This window comes from Magallana gigas, chromosome 5, assembly GCF_963853765.1.
Source record: "Magallana gigas chromosome 5, xbMagGiga1.1, whole genome shotgun sequence".
NCBI classification, from domain to species: Eukaryota; Metazoa; Mollusca; class Bivalvia; order Ostreida; family Ostreidae; genus Magallana; species Magallana gigas.
In genome coordinates this window covers 1,529,332-1,551,983 of record NC_088857.1, presented here as the reverse complement: position 1 = coordinate 1,551,983, position 22,652 = coordinate 1,529,332, and the positions used below count along the sequence as shown (strand labels likewise).

The window sequence follows — 22,652 nt, the reverse complement described above, 5'->3', positions numbered from 1 at the left end:
ATCAGGGCTAGATATTGTCAGTGTATTATGGACCATCAGGGCTAGATATTGTCAGTGTATTATGGAGCATCAGGGCTAGATATTGTCAGTGTATTATGGACCATCAGAGCTAGATATTGTCAGTGTATTATGGACCATCAGGGCTAGATATTGTCAGTGTATTATGGACCATCAGGGCTAGATATTGTCAGTGTATAATGGACCATCAGGGCTAGATATTGTCAGTGTATTATGGACCATCAGGGCTAGATATTGCCAGTGTATTATGGACCATCAGGGCTAGATATTGTCAGTGTATTATGGACCATCAGGGCTAGATATTGTCAGTGTATAATGGACCATCAGGGCTAGATATTGTCAGTGTATAATGGACCATCAGGGCTAGATATTGTCAGTGTATAATGGACCATCAGGGCTAGATATTGTCAGTGTATAATGGACCATCAGGGCTAGATATTGTCAGTGTATTATGGACCATCAGGGCTAGATATTGTCAGTGTATAATGGACCATCAGGGCTAGATATTGTCAGTGTATAATGGACCATCAGGGCTAGATATTGTCAGTGTATAATGGACCATCAGGGCTAGATATTGTCAGTGTATTATGGACCATCAGGGCAAGATATTGTCAGTGTATAATGGACCATCAGGGCTAGATATTGTCAGTGTATTATGGACCATCAGGGCTAGATATTGTCAGTGTATTATGGACCATCAGGGCTAGATATTGTCAGTGTATAATGGACCATCAGGGCTAGATATTGTCAGTGTATTATGGACCATCAGGGCTAGATATTGTCAGTGTATTATGGACCATCAGGGCTAGATATTGTCAGTGTATAATGGACCATCAGGGCTAGATATGCACATTTGTGGCAGATGAGTAGACAGTTTACCTGTCCAGTAGGTATCTAAAACACCTTGGTAAAGTTAGAGAAGTTGAAATAGGGAGGGGGGAGTCACATTGATTGATAGCCTTATTTGGAAGTAACATTTCATATGGACAAAACCAAAAACAAGTATCAATAGAACATTGTTTTCTAATAAATTCTAATAAAACACTGTTAAATAATTGATTCTAACCCCACATCCCCCCACCCCCACTCCCAACACAGAAACTTCCAACCCAAGTCAGATGTAAAAATTGTAAACCCCCTAGTACTCAATGTATTAACAATGCTGTTATCCTCAAGTATTATGGTTCTATCCATATTGTCAGTACAAAAAGAATGAGGTACAGTTATATGAGTGGGGCTGCCTTAAATTTCAAGAATATTGTCTTTTCAGTCTCATAAAATGAAAAAAATCGTTCTCAATTATTTCAATCTCTTTACATATAAAGTTAAGACATTCATTAGCTAACATGCTATTAGCATTTACAAATTCTAAATAGTCGTAATTCTTTTGTTGATTGTAATCCTGGTGCTGAAGTCAGCACAAATGTAGAAATTAGAAAAATTATGGACTGGTCGTAAAAATGAGAATTAAGCTAGGTCCGATGCTCAATATATGATTTGTTCAGTATTGAAATTGAGCCCCTGCTGCCATTAGATAGCTAGGGACGGATTATCATAATGCTCACAGGAAATTAAGCTTCCCAAAATCATTACGCTAAATGATTAAAAAAATAGCAGTCCATTACATCAAAAAGTCAATAACAAAATCCATTAGATTTTCAACATATTAACTCATCAACCTCTTAATAAATATGTTATTAGAAAATGAAATGCCTGCTTTATTGATGCAGACCACAAGGATATTAGCATTCAACATTTTTGACAGATTTGTCTTGTGTTTTTAGCTCTTGCGTCTGAAAAATGTTTTTTAAAGACCCCAGTGGTACTTTTCCGATCGAATTCGTGCTGTAGCAATTGTAGAATTGTCAGAAATAGAAAGCTGAGTGTGAAGTCATGGAGATCTTTCTAAAACTGGACATGTTTTTCTGGGCTTCTGTGGTTTGATTCATGTCAGATCGGATCACAGAGGTCGTAGTGTTCCGTACCAATTAACTGGGAGAGAGCCCAGATCCTGGGTTTTGACAGACATATTCTATGATTCAATCAGTTTATTTGGGAGCCTCCAAATTGTAAGAGGAATAGTTATATCTGTAGTGATAATCTTATTGTAGCCCCTACTTACGATTTCCCTAAAGTTAGACAAGGACATGGAGAAACACCCCAAATGCATCCTGGGTGAGCTCAAAAATCCCTCCTCAGCATTTTGCTCCCTCTTATTTATTATTTAGCTACTGGTAAATGTATAGTTATCAGGGTTGTGGATCATCTTAGCAATTTATGACTTTTTATGTGTGCATGGAAAGAAGGTGGGGGTTTAGGGGGATAGTGGGGATGTAGTGTGGGAGTGTCAATAGGTATTAGATAATGTGTACAACTCACATGAACACTTTGAATCATATTGTAACAAATAAGTCAGCAGAACTACCTGCAGAAATAAGTGGCAGAGCAGAGAGTGGTTGAGTTACACAGTAAGGCAGATGGACACCACATGTAGATTGATCAGTGCCACTTTTTTTGCCATGGTTGTGATGGAGATACATGTAGATGTATTGGACGCTATTCCTGGGTCTGTGTAACAAGTGACACATGTTACCAGCTTAGTCGAGTCAGGGAGACGGCCATTGTGGGGGGAGTTTCTGTTAGTGTGGGGGTTGTGAGGAATCTATGTCAGAATTTATACTGAGGAGTCAACTGAAGGTTTTATGAGACCAAATACTAACTACTTTTGTGTTAGATAGTTCATGAATAATTTGAAGGAAAGATTTACTGATTAATCAAGACTTAATGTGAATCATGTGGAAAAAAGTGGTGCAGAAATTGAAACTGAATCGTGATGATGCAACCTTAGAGTCTGAGAGAAGGGAGGTCAAGGACAGAGGCCAGGAGTCCTTGACCTCTTCACGCAGTGCGCCAGAACTCATCAACAATAATGTCAACCTCAATGCAAAGGTCGACACAGAACTGCTGGTAAGGAATCCCGCGAGTGTCTACATTATAATGCTGGGGTGAGAGGTTGAAGAAACCTGTAGGGGTGGTAAATTTTCAAAGGTTACCTAAAGTTCTCTTACTGTCAATCACTTACCATAAAGTCTAACTGTATGTGTATTGTCAACATGGCAAGGCATGTAGGTTTTATGTACGGAAGTAGAATGGACACATCCCTGTGGCTTGCTATTATGGTTTGTTTTTTATCTGTCATCTTTTCTGCTAAGTTTACCAATTCTCCCTCTGTAATGTATGGTATTTTGTGGGGGTGGGGGTTTCTGTGTGTATACTGTTGATGTAGACAGGAGATACTGAGTGTTGGCCAGCCCTGTACCTGTTTTCTTGAGATCTCAGACCTCCCTAGAGTCTGACCTTGATCTACAACCATCTGTTGTCAGCAAGTCTGTGTTAGACAGCTATACTGCTGTATAGTAATGGCTACCACAAGGTCAGTATCAGATGCCAATTACAGCTACTAGTATTTACTTATAGCTGTGTACTTATCTTCCTTAGTATTGGAGGGGGCTGTAGGGTAAACACTGAGAACTTTGCTTGTATGGAAGGAGTTAAAGTGAGGTGGTCTTGTTGTAGTGTTTAACCCAGAACTTCGAAGATACCAGTCCCCCCACTTGACACTAGACAACTGTATTTTTGTTTTTAACAGTCATGCTTGGATATCTCCTATGTAATATATGGATGTGTTATATGTAAATGTAACTAAACTTTTGTTTTAGCTAAGGTATCTATTCCTCTAGGGGTTTTCTTGTCCTTGACATCACTCAAGGTTAACATCCCCTGACCAATAGACCTCAAATTCTGTGAGGTCTTTGAACCCTATAGATTTTTCTCTATTTCATAACAGAGTTAAGAAGGCTTTCCTCTGAGGAAAAAAAAAGGATGAAGTTAGATGCAGTTTGCATGAATTCCTGCTAAAGCAGATAGGGACTGCTTGTGTATTCTGGAGGCAATATTCTGGTAAACCTCTCCTGTGGTTTGTTGTTGTTTTGGTCTGAGTAAGTTAGAACTGGGTTACGCACCATAAGAGGGTGTGAAATATTCATTACAAGATACACAGTACAGTTACATTGGATTGTTGGAGTTTGGGGAATTGAAGCTTTCTATAAATGGGTACAGTTGTAAATAGATATGCATAAGAATAAGGGTTCTCAAGGAAAAAGTTTTGAGATTTCAGACTAGTTGTCTGTGTAAGAGGATTGTCTTGGCTAAAAAATAAGTGTAAATTTTCAAATCTTGATTTTGATTAAGTAAGATTTCAGAAGTTGTTGATTGATGGTACAAGACTGTTGGAGTGATGTTTAAATTTTGTTGCTTCATTGTTTAAGTCGTGGAATATAAACTTGTTGAGATGTGATGGAAGCTTATGGAATCCACAATTAAGGTTTGAAGTGATGCTTTCAGCGCGGTATGATGAATTTGTTTACAGCCTGTTGGTCTCAGCCATTTGTAGACAACTGGAAGCAGGTAATTTTTCTTCCTGGCATTATATGGACAGCGAACTAGCTAATTGTTTGTTTCAGCATCGGAACTCTTCAGTCAATATTATCGCTGATACTTGTCAATGTTTGTCAGACACTTGTTATAAGAGCTCAATATTATGATAAGACTTGATGTAATATAGACACCCAGGAAACGATGTCTTGCCAATATTCAGGGCAGTGAAATCATGTTTGTTTATAGAAGAGCTTGTTCTCTTGATTGCTGCTCTGTAAATCAGTTTGAAGTCTACAGGCCTAACAGTGGTGCATATGTAACACTGGATACCATTTGACAGCCACTGAACCCCTCTGGGAACTTTTGTTGTCCTATGCACTTGACAACCATGTGAACTCATGTCCATTCACACTTCTGTTACACTTGATATTCATTGACAACCATTTGAAACACCTCAGGGAAAGCTGTTATAACTCCAAATATGAGAGCAACTATTCGGAACACCTCAAGTGACTTCTGTTGTAGAAATTGATATCATTTGTCAACCATTAAGAGCACATCAAAATTGTAATTTTTAAATCAAAGTACAAATATAGCTTTTGTAGTTAATGTTTCCAATAATAATTTACTGTAAACCTGGTCTTATAAAGGAGTGGAAAATATCTGAAAAAAATTATGGTTATAGATTCCTTGATAATAATCCCCTGTCTAATACTGAATCCCTTGTCTGATACTGAATCCCTTGTCTGATACTGAATCACAAGTCCGATAATTACAATATCACCTAGTCTCTTGTTTTATACTGAATCCCTTGTCTGATAACAAAATCCCTCATCTGATGATGAGTCCCTTGTCATGCGATGAATCCATTTTCTTACAATGAATTACTTGTCTGATATTGAATTTTTTGTAATATAACAAATTCCTTGTCTTATAATAAATCCCTTGTCTTAGAATTAATCCATTATCTTATAATAATTATATCTCTTGTCTAGCAATGAATCTCTTGCCTTATAATGAATCACTTGTTTGCTAGTGAATCTCTTGTCTGATAATCCCTTATCTGACAATGAATTCCTCGTCTTATAATGAATCCCATTTCCTACAATAAATCCCTTATATGGCAGTGAATCTCCTATCTGATAATGAATCCCTGGTCTGAAAATAAATCCCTTGTCTTACAATCAATCACTTATCTTATAATAAATCCCTTGTCTGATAATGAATCACTGGTCTTTTAATTAAACCCTTTTCTGCTACTGAATCCCTTGTCTAATAATGAAACTCTAGTAGTATGATATTCAAACATTTGTCTGATAATGAAACTCTTGTCGGATAACGAATCCCTTGTCTGATAATAAATCCCTTATTTGAAAAGGAATTTCTGTTTACATAAAATAAAAAGGTCAACATTTGCCATTCTCAGCATCATTAGCTATAGTTTAAGTGAAATAATCTTGAATGAAGATACATGTAGATCATCAACGATAGATATAAATACATGTGTGTATCTTTATTGAGCAAGTGTTTTTTGCCTTTCATTTTTTTTTTCAGATTATGAATTTTTATTTATTTCATTTCCCCCTTTTTTGTAGACCAAAAAGGGGAGTTTGATCAAGAAGAAGCAGAATTCTCAAGAAGTGGAAGTAGAGGAGAATGCTGAACGTAAGTGTTTCCATGGCAACACATGCCTTGATATGGTTAAAGGAAAAAACTTATTAAAGCACTGGCATAAGATTTGTCAACAAAAGGAATGTATTTTATATGCAATCTTCATTTAACTATTCTGTGTAAAAATCAAAATTCTTCAAAAGAGGTCTGAGGAGGCATGATCAGCAATTTTCTTAATATTTCATACAGTTAGATATATTGTAATAATTATATTTAAATAAATGCAGGTTAGTTGCTATGGGTATCCAAAGCTCAGATGACAAACTTGGCAAATTTTAACTTTCATATGAAAAGGTTAGACAGAATAACATATATATGCTATCAAAAGTAAAATCATAAATCTATTTTGACAATATTGTTAATTAATTTGTAAATTATAGAAAAACATATTATGTGGTTAATCAAATTTGTAAGGAATCTGGCCTGGTATCTTCTGAATATTTTTGAAAAGTGATACTTTAAAAGCCCAATTGGATTTCTCTGGAAAATTTAAAATTCCTTTAAATGTTTTTAAAATTGTATAACATATATGAAAACAGATACCCATTCCTATAGAAACAAGGTAGAAAAAAGAGGAAATTGAAAAAATCATTAGTGATTTTAAAAGGCTAGGTTGCATTATTGTTTTTAACAGATTTTTGTACCATTTTGTATTTTGTTATTCCCACAACTACTGAGTGAAATATTATAAATTTTGGAATACAATGTTCTTGTATAAGTTACCATGGTAACATTCATAAAATACCAGTATAGATTTACCCATATTTTTCTTTCACTTGAAAATTGAAACATTTTTGCTTTTCACATTTCACTGTACTTATTTTAGACTGTTGTGACTTCTTAATAAAATTTGTCCTAAGAGTAGCTAAAACTGGGTACGGTAAGCAGCAAAATCGGCCCTGTTTTCAAAGTTAATGAAATTTTGAGTGAAATATTTGGAGAATTAACCGCTTTCAAAACAGTTTGATTTTTGAAAATATCTTTTACGGTTTCCATAAAATAGTTATCTAAACAAAGCATTGTTTATAGCTACTCAGTTAACCAAAAACGTCATGACGTCATGAAATGTATTGACAACGTTCTTCAAATAATAATTATAGAAAGGATGTTCTGGTATATAATGTGATAAAGACATATTTAATCCATTATTTCTTTGCCTTTTGCAGTAAGGAATTAATTATGTTTCATGTTATATAAATTTATACATCATCATCATAATAGTTTGCATTCTTTCACCAGAGGTTGTGTTACGCAACTTTCGCTTGCACCTCTGACAACGCCCAATGTACAAGATTAATGTACAAATTGAGACGATGAGCAAAATGTATTTAAAATCAATGTAGTTTTTTTTTTTTATCTAAAATCAATTTAAATGCCTAATGCATGTGAACATCTTTCTTTCAAAGTTACTGTAAGAGCTTTTTAGCCGAGGTAAAATTTAAAAACTGCATGATTACATTATCTAGTTTGACGGATTTTTAAGAAATTGAAAGGGCAGGTTTTGCCCGCTCCAGATTGATCGCTGGTTTTATAGAAATCAGCAGCAGTGTCAACTCCTATAATCTTATAAACTTGCCCACAATGCTTGTCCTCTCTTTAAGATGATTAGACAAGAGAATGAAAACAGCAATAACACGTGCCTGTCATCCTTGTTTTGAGCATGTGACATACTATTTCTCCAGTGTTGACAGAAGTGTAAGCTGTACAAGTAATAGCCTTCCAAAAAGCTTGCTCGACTAAACAAAATAATTCAAGGGCTACTGTATCTTATGACATGAATTTTAATTTTCGCCGTTGTTCATAAATTCATAAACGGAAGTAGAAAATTCAGTCTTTTTCTTCGATATATAGCTTATGGTGTTCCAATAGGGCCACTTCGACCTTTGCAATTTCGGGCGAAGATGCGAGGTTGCGAAGGCGAAGGTACGAAGGCGAAGGAGCGAAAGTGCGAAGATGCGACGGCCAAGCGCGTAGATGCGAAGGCGAAAGTGCGAAGTTGCGAGGGCAAAGGAGCGACACTACTATCACTCTTTCGCCCCCGCAACTTCGCTTCTCGCCTTCGCACTTTTGCCTTCGCCTTTTTGTTTTTGGAGCTCTCTATCGTTTAATGATATTTTTAGCTGTATAAAATAACATTTTTGGCAGAAGATTAACTTTTGAGAATTTATTTTCAACACCCCGCGCAGATCAATATTTTCATTATTTCTATGGGGAGGGGAGGATCCGAGGAATAATTCTACTATTGTACTAGTCGGGGGGGGGGGAGGTCCGAGGCATATTTTTGGTAATTTTACTATGTGAAATCAATAATACTAAGTTTTCCAGGGGTAGAGGGGGGGGGGGGGGGGGGGAATGTCCGACCCTCTCTCCATTACTGTGTGAAATTAATTTTCCGTGGGGGAAAGGGGGGGGGGGTCCGGGCCCCTCTCCAGCTCATCCGTGCATGAAAAAGGAATGTCGCATAATTAAATTAAAATGGTAATGTGTTTGAACCACGATGTTGGTTTAAGGTAAACAGACAGCTGATTAGTGACGGGAGTCTGGAAGTGTATGTGACATTACATTTTATGAGGAGTATATAATGATTAGGCATAGTGAGCACCGGTAAACATATATGTCACATAACACAGTAAAATATTAATAAACTTATATAGTAAGAACGATGGCCTATAGCGCATGGGTATCAATAACATCTGAGATTAATCGGCAAACCTCGGGCGAGTACGGTGCCTGCAACAAACTCGATTCCATTGGAATCGACCGATACCTCATGCTGAATGCAATAAAAAAAAAAGACGAAGGCTAAAGTGCGAAGTTGCGAAGGCGAGAGTGCGAAGTTGCATGGGCGAGAGTGCGAAGTTGCATGGGCGAAAAAGCGACAGTAGTATCGCTCCTTCGCCTTCGCACTCCCGCCTTCGCATCTTCGCTCCTTCGCCTTCGCAATTTCGCCTTCGCAACTTCACACTCTTGCTTCTTCGCCCTCAAGGCGAAAGTCGAAGTGGCCCCATCGGAACACCATAATAGCTGGAGCATGTACATGACTTTTATATTATTTGAAATGAATTTATTTCATTATTTCAAATTATTTTGAGGTGTACATATATCAAATAATTGCATGTAAGCTTGAAAGATAAAGCAGTTAAATTGTATTTGTTTTATTAAGATGGAAAATGAAAGGCCTTTTTGTCATTTCCAACGATAGGAAAGTAATAGAAACAGTTTTTGTTATTCAAATATCTATAAAGCTGCATGTGTACACACGGTGTGCTCTGGGGTACTCTCATGATCCCGTCCACTAATCGGCACGCAAACATTAAGAATTCATGTGAAGTTATCGCGCGAAGACCTGTTTTAAATTACCTAACCCTCAACGGATTAGATCTCCAATGTTTGAATAAATCCATTGGGAGGGGGTCAAATGATTTTTTTTTACATTTGTTTTGTAACAACTATATATATCATACTTTAGATTGGATGTTTTAGAAGAAATGTATCGAAGAAACACTATGCACACTTGACCACTAATTGATTAATGTACATTTAGTAAGACACGCGAGTTATATCTTTTCAAGATGAATGAAATTGATCAATTGATCAAAAATCGGGACATACCCCTGTTCGGCGATTTAATTCATCCAGTAAATATTCCAGCGACATGAATATATATTTGACAATGTTTTAATCTGAACTGATTATTTTTTGTTAATAACGATAACCCAACACCAATTATTACCAACATTCTACGGTAATAGATAGTTTAGATCGATCAAGAAATAATTAACGCAAGACATCCGTGAACGATGTAAAAAAAAAGTATTTAATGTATTTTCTAGAATTAAAGTTTTCATTTATAAAGCTAAACACAGCGAGATCTATCATTAGTTTTGAATTCCTACATTCTTACGCAAAATGTTGTATTTTTTAAATACTGTAGAATATGTACACAACTAACCCCTAGACACATGTCCCGTTACAGAGACTAATGACATCCATGTACTAGTAAATATACTGGGCGCTTAAAATGCATGCATATAGGAATATGATCACTATTATATTTTTCTTGTGAAAATATTTTTTTAAAGTTTGATTTAATTACTTCAACAGGATCGGCAAACATTCAGTGTCTGATTTACTAGTATATATTTCTAATAACTTTGTACCAAATATATAAACCTACACAAATATAATGTTTTGAATCTGACTTCTGATTTGATAATAAAACTGTTTTGAAATTTTAAATGTATCTGTACAAACTTCTCTCTCTCTCTCTCAGCTACTTTATGACGTCATTTGTTTACACTTGTTACGTCATTTATATAGAGTACAACGACACACATATAACTTTATATTCATTAAATAGCAAATTATAAGAAATGTTGAGGTTTTTAAAAAAAATATTTCTTCTTATATCCATTCTGAAATCAATATTGTATATTTGTTTTTACTACACAACAATGTTGACCATTTTATCTGCAATACACAGTATGTAATTGTGAGTAATTCAAATACACTGTGTCTAAGGACTAATAAAAATACTCCAATTTTTCCATGAAACGGTTTTATTTTTCTTTAATTAAAGTCAATTGTCAACATAAGTCTATTTTTACAGTTAAGTATTTATTTAGGCATTGTCATATTAAAGAAACTCATCTTACGTCTTAGCTAACCAATGAAAACATTCATTTTTTGTGCATCTTGAAAATAGAAAAAAATAAAAAACGAAAGTGGCCGCAGTCTTGTACATATTTTTTTCCGTTTCTATTTTAATAAGCAGTCTAAAATTGTGCTATTCTGAAATATTGGTGTATGTACTCGAATGCGGCCTTATAGAAATATCAGATCAAACATTACAAAAACCCATATATTTTACAAAATCCGTAAACAAGATCCGGTTTCGGAGTTTACAATTACCAAACGCACGTGAATTTTAGCAAACGAAAGTTACTTTCATGCATGGGGTGTCCTACATGAATTATTCCGGCGAACATTTTAAAGATATCATGTGTTTGATTTTTCACATTTCGACAGGGCCGATATGTTATACTTAGCGTACCCAGTTCTTTGTCCTAAGAGTAGCTAAAACTTTCATTTTCCATTTCAAACCTTTGTTACCATGGCAAGGAGGTCACATTTAGCAAAAGTTTAAGGATGTTGTGCTTTATCAATTTTAAAGAGCATCAAACTAAAAAAAAGTTAAGGAATTTTGATCGAGATTAATGAGTTAGAATTATATGTTCATAAAATTGGATGGTCAGACCAGTCGACTACTGGCGCCAGATACTAGTAGCTCAGTTGGTAGAGCACCTACCTAGAGATTTAGGGGGCCCAGGTTCGAATCCCGGTCTGGTCTGTCATTATTTCCTCATCCCGTTACAAAAATATAAATGTAATTGTATATCATTGTTGAATATTACAGCACATTGGTTTAACTATAGACAATAGCTAGAAGATCAGGCAATGACAGGCCTCTCTTTGCAATTAGGCTAAGTATTTATTAACCTAGATATATATTTTTTCTTTTTCTGAGAACTTTGTCCACCTATTGACAGCTGTAATACTCAGTGGAATAGAAATGACCATCATTACATTAACAAATTCTATATATGATTGGTTTATAAGAGTTCTTCCTTTAGTAAACTCTCTATTCTAGGATCGAGGCTGCACTGGTCAGTTGATGAGATTTGTCAAGTACTGACAGGATGTGATGGATATTGATACAGTGATTTAGTGGTAGATAAATGATGGTTAAATATAAAGTTACATTTAACTTGGGAAATCTCAAAGCCCTCAAGCCTAGACTGATTCCATTGCCAGTCTGCACACATAAGCAAGAAGTTTATTTGTACATACATCAGAGTGTGGGGATCAGATCTTGATTTCTTCATCATTGCTGATAGTTTTATTGCTCAGATTGTCAGAATTTAATCCCTATGCGATTATCTTAATGTCAGTAAATGTAACCTTTTTTATCTGATGAACCTACAAAGACAGAAGATTTTGCTCCCATGACCTTTGTGCACTTATCAATTTTACTCAATTTTTTAACTTAATTTGAAAGTAAATAATCTTTTTCCCAGTGAATTCTTTTTAATCCAATGGTTCCCCACAGGATCTAATTAAGAATTGATTTGTGTTTTAAAAGGGAAGATTCCCATACTGTGATATTGAAGAGGTCCCTGTTAAAGCTATCAGAACTTTGACAACCATCATAAAGATTTTGAATGTTTTGTGATATTTTGAGTCGGTAGGAGTCTATAAGTGGAGCGAGCATCATAAGTACGTAGGTAGTGATGACGCACAATAACGCTGGAGAAATCATTTAAATGTGTTCGCCTCGGCAGGCTAACCCCTTCAGTTGCTGGCACAACTTCCATAATGTGCCGCTAATTTCTTCAGACCTCGATCGTCTCTTTGTTTTGTTATGCATCGTTTGCTATTCATAGAAAAGGTACTCACCAAAAAAAAAAGAACCTGTAGAAAAAGGGTTCTCTGCCTGTCCTAGCTGTCGACGGAACATTCGGTGTATTCCGTGGGTTAATCTGGTTTCTGACCCCGTATTTATTTATAAGTAATTCCTATTCATATTATGACTTAGCTGACAGAGAGAAGGACAAATTTACTTTGACATTTTGGAGTGTTTCCCTGGCAGAACTGCCATTGTCTGTAACAAATAAAGTCCCTACTCTCCATTGTTGACACTTCAGTAATTAAGGTAATAACGTGTTTCAGACAGTTTGTACTGGTAGCTTAAACTGTGAACACAATATCAGCCTCCACTGGTGCTTTTAGTTCAAGCCTATAAGAATAAACCAAAGACTAAAATTTTCAAAGTGTGGAAGAATTGATTTTCCTATGGTTCAAGCCCATAAAAGTTAACACACTGAAAGATGGAAGAGATACTTTTCTTTTCAATGAATCCAATGTCCAGTGTCACATGTAAGTTAGGGCTTATATAATGGCAGTAGGAGTCGGGGGTTAACCATTAGCTAGTTGTCATCAGAAGTTTTGAGGGTGGGAGTCGGGGGTTAACCATTAGCTTGTTGTCATCAGAAGTTTTGGGGGTGGGAGTCGGGGTTAACCATTAGCTAGTTGTCATCAGAAGTTTTGGGGATGGGAGTCGGGAGTTTACCATTAGCTAGTTGTCATCAGAAGTTTTGGGGATGGGAGTCGGGGTTAACCATTAGCTGTTTTGGGGTGGGAGTCGGGGGTTTACCATTAGCTAGTTGTCATCAGAAGTTTTGGTGGTGGGAGTTGGGGGTTAACCATTAGCTAGTTGTCATCAGAAGTTTTGGGGATGGGAGTCCGGGTTAACCATTAGCTAGTTGTCATCAGAAGTTTTGAGGGTGGGAGTCGGGGGTTAACCATTAGCTAGTTGTCATCAGAAGTTTTGGGGGTGGGAGTCGGGGGTTAACCATTAGCTAGTTGTCATCAGAAGTTTTGGGGATGGGAGTCGGGGTTAACCATTAGCTGTTTTGGGGGTGGGAGTCGGGGGTTAACCATTAGCTAGTTGTCATCAGAAGTTTTGGTGGTGGGAGTCGGGGGTTAACCATTAGCTAGTTGTCATCAGAGGTTTTGGGGAGGGAGTCGGGGGTTAACCATTAGCTAGTTGTCATCAGAAGTTTTTGGGGTGGGAGTCGGGGTTAACCATTAGCTAGTTGTCATCAGAAGTTTTGGGGATGGGAGTCGGGGTTAACCATTAGCTAGTTGTCATCAGAAGTTTTGGGGGTGGGAGTCGGGGTTAACCATTAGCTGTTTTGGAGGTGGGAGTCGGGGGTTAACCATTAGCTAGTTGTCATCAGAAGTTTTTGGGGTGGGAGTCGGGGTTAACCATTAGCTAGTTGTCATCAGAAGTTTTGGGGATGGGAGTCGGGGTTAACCATTAGCTAGTTGTCATCAGAAGTTTTGGGGGTGGGAGTCGGGGTTAACCATTAGCTGTTTTGGAGGTGGGAGTCGGGGGTTAACCATTAGCTAGTTGTCATCAGAAGTTTTGGGGGTGGGAGATGGGGGTTAACCATTAGCTGTTTTGGGGGTGGGAGTCGGGGGTTAACCATTAGCTAGTTGTCATCAGAAGTTTTGGGGGTGGGAGTCAGGGGTTAACCATTAGCTAGTTGTCATCAGAAGTTTTGGGGAGGGAGTCAGGGGTTAACCATTAGCTAGTTGTCATCAGAAGTTTTGGGGGTGGGAGTCGGGGTTAACCATTAGCTAGTTGTCATCAGAAGTTTTGGGGAGGGAGTAGGGGGTTAACCATTAGCTAGTTGTCATCAGAAGTTTTGGGGGTGGGAGACGGGGGTTAACCATTAGCTGTTTTGGGGGTGGGAGTCGGGGGTTAACCATTAGCTAGTTGTCATCAGAAGTTTTGGGGAGGGAGTCGGGGGTTAACCATTAGCTAGTTGTCATCAGAAGTTTTGGGGGTGGGAGTCAGGGGTTAACCATTAGCTAGTTGTCATCAGAAGTTTTGGGGGTGGGAGTAGGGGTTAACCATTAGCTAGATGTCATCAGAAGTTTTGGGGGTGGGAGTCAGGGGTTAACCATTAGCTAGTTGTCATCAGAAGTTTTGGGGATGGGAGTCGGGGTTAACCATTAGCTGTTTTGGGGGTGGGAGTCGGGGGTTAACCATTAGCTAGTTGTCATCAGAAGTTTTGGGGTTGGGAGTCAGGGGTTAACCATTAGCTAGTTGTCATCAGAAGTTTCGGGGGTGGGAGTCGGGGTTAACCATTAGCTGTTTTGGGGGTGGGAGTCGGGGGGTTAACCATTAGCTGTTTTGAGGGTGGGAGTCGGGGTTAACCATTAGCTGTTTTGGGGGTGGGAGTCGGGGGGTTAACCATTAGCTGTTTTGGGGGTGGGAGTCGGGGTTAACCATTAGCTGTTTTGGGGGTGGGAGTCGGGGGTTAACCATTAGCTAGTTGTCATCAGAAGTTTTGGGCTCTGACTGTCCTTGATGTATATAAAGATACAAGACCCCAGTGTAACAGACAATGACCAGATGAAAGATCATTTTACATGGCAATTTGTGGTTTCTTTATTCATTGAAAAGTTTCCATGGATATCATTGTTGAGTCAACCCATGTGCAAAATCAAATGTTTATTGTGGAAAGAAATGCAACAAAATTTATTATTGGAATGACTACTGTGAGTAGTGTCCACAAATTTATGTATCCTTGAAACTGTGAATTTTACTAAATCTAGGAATATTGCTGTCCTCTGATTATTGAAAACACAGTAGCAACTTCCCAACATGTACTGTGTCACATTGTGTGAAGGATCAGCTGTCTTCAGGTTTATAGAGAGTCTAGCAAGTGATCAGGATATCATAGCTTCAATAAATATCTTGATTGATACACTAATTGAAGAAAATTTCTATAAAGATCTATATAATGATATTGAAACCCAGAACCACATCAAACAAGCACCTGTTTCTGATTGTGCGCTCTCCCTCTCTCTCTCTCTCTCTCTCTCTCTCTCTCTCTCTCTCTCTCTCTCTCTCTCTCTCTGCTGTCTGTGTTTTCTCCATGCTGTGCAGACTGTGAAACATTGTGTGTGCAGCAATGAGTGACAAGTTCACCACTGTTGATTTCTAGCTGGCCAGTGTCAGTTAACTGTTGATTTCTAGCTGGCCAGTCTCTGTTAACTAGCTGTTGAAACAGCCTCTGTAACAATGGTAATAAGAAAAAAAAGTCAGGTGAATGTCCCGTACCTATGGTTAGATGATTGAATGATGAATTCTGTTCTTTGATATCGAGCTCTATAAGTTGTAAGGTCAAGATCTTCCACATGAAAGGAGCATACAGGTGTCTGGACTTTGGTATATATGAATTCTGTTTATCATGCTTAATAACTACTGCTTTGCTAAAAAAAATGTTCATGGCATAATTTCTTTGTAAAAATAATGAACAAATGTGTTTAAACTGTCATTTCAATGATAAAATAAAACAAGATACATTTATCCTAGTCTGACAAATTGAATGCATCTGGATTGCCTTAAATTTACCACCCAGATTTCAAAAATAATAAAATAAGTTCCAATACATGCACGGTATCTATATTACTTTTTAACATGATTTTAAACCATAACCTTAACCCTGATTTAAAATGGAATGCAAATGAAAGATTTCAGTTTTTAAAAATTGGTGTTGTTTTCATGAAAATGGACTTGGGAGGTTTATAGGTTTCAGCCACAGGTGAAAAATGTTTATTATGTGTAAAGGACATTTAAATGTTGGAATTACTATAACATAGGCTATTTATGATTGAAAAAAAGTTATCAATTGTTGCTCTTGAAAACTTATCTATAATTTGAACTGATTCTTAACAATTGGGTTAGGATCAGCATTGATTTAGATAAATTAGCTATTCATTGTATAAAAAAAATGAATTGCTGTTTTTTGAAACTTGTCTCACTAAATTGAATTTTTAGCAGGGGAGATTGACCCGGTTTACAGCCTGCTGAAGTGTGCAGCAGACCTTCCCAAGGCCAGCAAGCCAAGCTGTGGGATCCATGCGCAGTGTTCCGGCCACCACTCGTCCGCCTCCACCAAGGGCGAGTCCAGCAGTACGAGCACATCCAAGACAACAAGCCCCGCCTCCTCAGGTAAGCCACACCCACCTGTAGACACTGACACCTGTCAATCAATAGTGATGGCTGTTTGATAGCATCTAGTAATGAGTTTTGGGTAAGTACCCATAGCTAGGTATTTTGTAAAGAAAAAAATACTTGTTTTTGTAATTCAATTAATAGTTGTATTTACATGTAGTTGTTGGTAAAGTAAAATTTAGTGAAATTTCAACTCTATAGTTTGTACCATGGAGATTTAGTCATAGTCACATTGCAGTTGTATTACTCTGTTTTAAAAATCAGATGATCAGTTTGATACCTGGTAATTCATTAGCTCGGGTGTTATAGCAGTTGTTAAGTAGCTGTAGTTTGAAGTATCCCCAGGCATTGTCAATATTATAATTGACTGATTCAGTTTCAATCTAAAAAACAAAATCCATTATACACAAAAATATAGACACTTATACATTAAAATAACATCTATGGGACCTAATACAATGAAATATTACTTCACTTAAGAATTTAAATCAGTTTGCCAGAATACTTATTGTGTGCTAAATGTTGTTGAGCGCTTACTGTCTACTCATTGTGTATAGAACAATTCTGTCAAGTATCTGATGTCACTAACAAACTAACACTTATTAACACACATATCAGCTCTCTTTTTAACTTGTTAGGTGTCAAGGAAAGAGCTCTACCACAATGAGGCCTTGCCAATCAGGGATCTTCTACAAGCTTAATTGTGATTGGCCGATATAACACTTCTTACAAGCAAGCTGATTGGCTATATATAAATAGCTAATCTATGCAAACCTCTCATTGGCTGCTTTCATTTTGAATGTTGCTTGGAGGAACACTGTTGTTTATCATGTCTGATAAAGCTTGATATCTTTGAATCTATTTGTAGATACAGTTTACTGTTAAAAGATTCTTGATAAGCAGTTTGTTTTTCAAAGCAATTTGTTTTTCGAAGCAATTTGTTTTTCGAAGCTATTTGTCATCACTTGCTCTCTGTTGGAAATCTTCTAAGATATCCAATTGACTTTAAATCAAGTTGTACACTTTTATTACATTGTTATTTTGTTTTGCTTTACTAAGCTTAAGAGCATTTTTTCATATGCTTTCACACTTTTGCTAAAGCTGCACTGTCTATATATTAAGCTTATAATTTTTTCTTTTTTTTTTGCGACTTCCTTTTTTCAGCTTCAGCTTGGCATTTGAATTTTTCTATTGTCAATATGAATTAACAGCATATTTTAAAAGAGTCGCTGTTTTAAGACAGACATTGTTTTTGACAGGCCCAGCTGACCCAAGCTTAGGCGGTGATTTCAAGAATTACTACAAACAAACCTGCCCAGTCATCAAAAAGCAGAGCTCTTCTCCCTTCATAATTCCTTTTTGACCGCGACCTTTGACCTTGGGTCACTTCCTGTCTACACTCGGTTACTTCTTGCCTACACTTGCCAGACCTAGGCAATCCTCATACATTGCCTGGTTTACAATGACAAAATGGCTTTGTTACAATGTTAGAGCCAAAGTCAACCAATTCCATTGTGAAACTAAATTTATTGTAATTTACAGCTATTTCTAACAAATTTTTCTAACAAAATATTTCTAACTGTATATTTGTTAACAATCTTTTCTCCCAAGTTTTTAACTAATTGTTTGTCCGAAGTTAATTTAACTTTTTTCTGAGAAAAGATTTATGACATTAAATTATGGTATAGTCCAACAAGATAAGACTACTCTCATTTTTCTGATCGAAAGTATCAACAACCGCCTAATCTTCTGGGTATACCTACATACCACAAATAACAAATTATCAAGCCCAAAGTTATCAGTAAGCCCCTATGTTTGTAAGTAACACACTATACCATTGGACAGTATTGAACATTAACTCTATATTGTTGATTCCGTTAAGTCTTTTTGTCATCTATGACTGTAACCAACTGTAATTATGTGTGATATTTGTAACCTTTTTGTATTGTAATATCCCCCTCCCCTTTGAGCTATTATATCCCCCTCCCCCTACCCTTTACTCCCTTCAGTGCATCCTAGAACATTCCTTTCTGACGTTAAACCCTACATGGTAGTTTTTATTGATGGTTTTCCATTAGGACCACTTTGTGGCTATGTATTGTTTACATTTAGCTTTCTTGTAGATTGACAGTCTTTTATCTTACCTTTGTAAGCAACATCCTGCTTTTATGAAGTTTTGACATCGATTGAACTCTGTAAAAATTGTCTATACTCTTGTTTTGAAAGGCAGTAATAGCTTAACCTACTTTTTATATTGGCTTTTGACACCAATTTTTTTTTGGTTGATTGTTTTTGTTCTGGCTTAATTCATTTCAATTAAACAGAAGTAAAATGCACCGGCTGTTTTCTTTTCAAATTGTAAAAACTTGCTGCTTTCTATTTTTAATTTTTTTCTTAAGTCAACTGTTAAAAGCCAGCAATCTGTTTTGTAATTTACACTTTGCTAAATTTCTGCAAACATTTCTTCTTTTATTTTTACCCTGTAAAGAAAACACTTATCCATTCTGTGAATGAGAAATAAAGAGATGAAGAACAACAGCTTTATTTTCATCTCACTTTTTGTAATTTTGACAATGGAAATTATATACTGGGTATTTCTTTTATGGGTCCATACAATTTAGCTTTCGTAATTAAAAAATTTTTACAATAAAACCTGAAATGTTACAGCCATGTGTTGAGAAGATTTTGTGGCTTTTTCTATGTGTACACGTTATACTGCTCTGCCGCTGTTGTATTGACTTTCATGTTGAATTGTCATGTTGTTCAAATGGGATTTTATCAATCCTATAATGCCCTATCTTTTTTACAAACATTTTCCATTTTTTCATTGTTGTTATTTCTATATATATATATGTATGTAGATATTAATCATTTTCAATCAGCATTTTGTGATAACATTAGTGTGTAAAGAATTGTTTTTGTTTGACTTTGATATTACACACATAGATTTATTATTGTCTGCACAGTACCTTGTTTCTTACTCTGAAATCAAGTCAGAACTTTTGATGTAGCCGTATTTTTTACCATAATTGATCCTATTACCGTCCCAAACAGTGAGAAAGCGTGTATCGGCAAATTTTTTTGTGTTGTAATTGATCCTCTTGTTAATAAATTGATATACCGATGTCATATGCGGTAATATTTTGGACCCTGCGAAATATTGATGACATATACTTTTAAATCAGATGTGCTGTTTTGAATCAATTCAAGAACTACCTCCTTTTTGAAAAATAATGTATTATATATTAATTGTTTTGTCATTAAAAGAGAAAAGTGCAATGATGCTTGGTTAATGGTCAAAAGCTTTTTATTGCATCACTATAGGACATCAATAGGAACAAGTATGGTAATCTAAACTTGATTTTGATGACTCAACACGTTACTTCAAAGTTCTTTGCTCTTTTTCCTCTGTTATGATTGAAGCATATACTAGCTGTATTGCTTTTTTTTTTTTTTTTGGTTTAATTACCAGCCCTGTATAACTGGACTCTTCTGAGAGGTGCTGTTTTTGCTTAATCTAGCAGTATCATTTCAAGTGTTAAAAAATCAATTGTAAAAAAACGTGAATCTTATACTTTATATATAGTCACTGATTCAGAAGTCACAAAAAAGTTATGCATTAAAAAAACCAGAATAATCCTATTTCAGCATCGACAAAGCACCCACAGAAAAAAACAGTTCTACAGTAATTTGTTTTTTTCCTGATGGATGTCTATAGCAGATGTTTTGTTGTTGTTTTTGATATTTTCTTAAGATTTTCTTTTATTTTCAATATACGCCTTCCTTTATAGGCATACAGATCTATGACTCTTTGAACCTTTGACCTACCCCACCCAGGTTAACTTACTGGGAGGGATGGTGAAGGGGACAATACACCATTAAATTAGTAATTGTACGACTAATGTTGTCCGTGTAGAATTTGAACAAGAAGAATCAAGTTACAGCTAGAAGCATTGTGTGTGTCACTTGTTCTCAATATATTATTTTTTTTGTCCTTACTATTGATTATAGAACATTAAATCTTTGTGAAAGTGATAGAAAACAAGTTTTGTCAGTGAGGTTGATACACTGTAATATGACATTTGTTGGTCTAGTAATAAAGACAATATACTGTAATACATCTTCTGTTTCTCCATTCCGGGTCTGGCTCGGCAGCCATCTTTATGACTGTCGCCTCGGTGACAGACTGGAGTTTTATATCGGCCAGCTATTGCCTCTGTTCTAATTTCTGGCTGTCCGGCGGCAGGGTTCCGTTATTGTCACATTACTGCTGGGCGCTAATTTCTGTGTCATGTTGGCTTTGTCCCACGCTATTATACTTATTGGTATTACACTTATTGGTGTTATACCAGCTCTGTGCGGTAGATAGGAGATGAGATTCTGGCTAGACAACGTTATGGCTAATCAAGCTAGAGTCATTCCAGTGAAATATATTGAAAGTTAAGTAGTTTATTGTCTTTCAGTTCAAGAATGATAAGGTCTAGTGGAAGTTCATGAAAGGTTTCTGTGACACTAAAATAAAGACATTATTAATTCATAAATGATAATAATCAAAGTACCATCATGTGCGACGGTTCTGAGTGATACTCTATATTAGCTCTGTGAAGTTTCTACATTCTGTTTGTAGCAAGCCACAGTCCGAAAAATCGGCGAAAAAAGTTGAATTCTCGCATGAAAAGTTTTTCGCTGGACACCCCTGAACCGTCGAAACATCTGCTGGCAATCGACGAGACGACAAAGAAAAAGAGCAGCTCCTTTACTAACACATGTTTTGGAGGTGACTTTATGTTAACCAGTGCTAACTCTTTATTGATGTCTTACCCTCCCTGTCTTATCTGTTTTCAGCCATTCCTCTTAATTAATCATCTAGCTAATTATCCCTTTTCCTAATTACAGTTAATTCCTGGCTGTGTATAACTGAAGCACCCTTTTAATATTGTGGATTATTATTTTCAAAATCTTAATATGATTTGAAGTAATTTGAGCTCAGTATTATTCTAATCAATTTTTGTGTGTGTGTGTAATGTAGAGCTATTAATTCTAACTACCTATCAATTTTAATTCTCTCAGTATTAAGTAATTTGCAAAAAGATTAAAAAATTAATGTAACACAACAATTTTCATCATCTTGTCTGTGGTAAATCTTTTTTATATCATAAGTAGGATGACAAATTTATTTGATTTATATGTACAAGCTTAAATCAAGAATATGAATTGAAGAAGGAAAAGGGGTGACACAAGGGATTCATTAAATGTCAGTTCCCCTCGTAATGATTTAGAAATCGATGCCACTACAATTCTCAGAGCGCCTAGAGACAAGGCTTACTTGTAGATGATATTTTTCTCTCTGTCAACTTTTAGTTGTAGTCCTTTAATTTGTAATAAATCTTAGTTCATTTCTGACAAATATTATGTAGCTTTACAGTGTTTTTTTCTCTTAATGATATTCCCATGGCTTTTGATGATAAAAATCTCTATTTTCTCTCTTTTTGTCTTGACTTCTTTTTCCTAAATCTGTTATCTCCCTTTCTCCAATTGTTATATTAATTAATTCCCTTTGACTGAAGGCGACTGTTTTGCCCTTTTTTCCTGACCTTTGGCAATGTTGTGAGTTATCCCCCTTTGTGATCTGACTTCTCTTTTCCTACATAGGTCCACTAAATTCGCGGCTGGCTCCAGAGAATGTAGGTAAGTACCCTGCGGGCGGGCTCCGAGGTCGACCTGCCACTCGGGGTCAGAAACATGATGCATGCCTTTTTTTTATCAACACAAAAATAAGCAATTTCAGTATTATACTCCACATCTATTTGTATGCATTACTCGTTCATTATTACAGAGATTATATATGTACTTATCCCCAATTGAAAGAAGACATGTTTTTCTATAGTCTTTTATCCTGGTTAAAAGCATTCATTCTGATGTATATTTTGAGATA

The 22,652-nt window shown here is 36.3% G+C and overlaps 1 protein-coding gene across 6 annotated transcripts in view; it reads left to right on the top strand.

Annotated features, from left to right (window-relative positions):
- Nucleotides 1–22,652, top strand: part of LOC105319881 (nostrin) — a 69,860-nt gene that overhangs the window by 38,722 nt on the left and 8,486 nt on the right. For 2 of the 6 annotated variants that reach the window (XM_034447317.2, XM_034447311.2), the window contains exons 12-15: nucleotides 6,051–6,120; nucleotides 16,541–16,714; nucleotides 21,345–21,494; nucleotides 22,370–22,405. In XM_034447317.2, the coding sequence (XP_034303208.2) occupies nucleotides 6,051–6,120; nucleotides 16,541–16,714; nucleotides 21,345–21,494; nucleotides 22,370–22,405 (430 nt within the window). The remainder of the gene's footprint in view (nucleotides 1–6,050; nucleotides 6,121–16,540; nucleotides 16,715–21,344; nucleotides 21,495–22,369; nucleotides 22,406–22,652) is intronic. The other 4 variants (XM_034447322.2, XM_034447324.2, XM_034447328.2 and 1 more) reach the window with 4 other exon arrangements.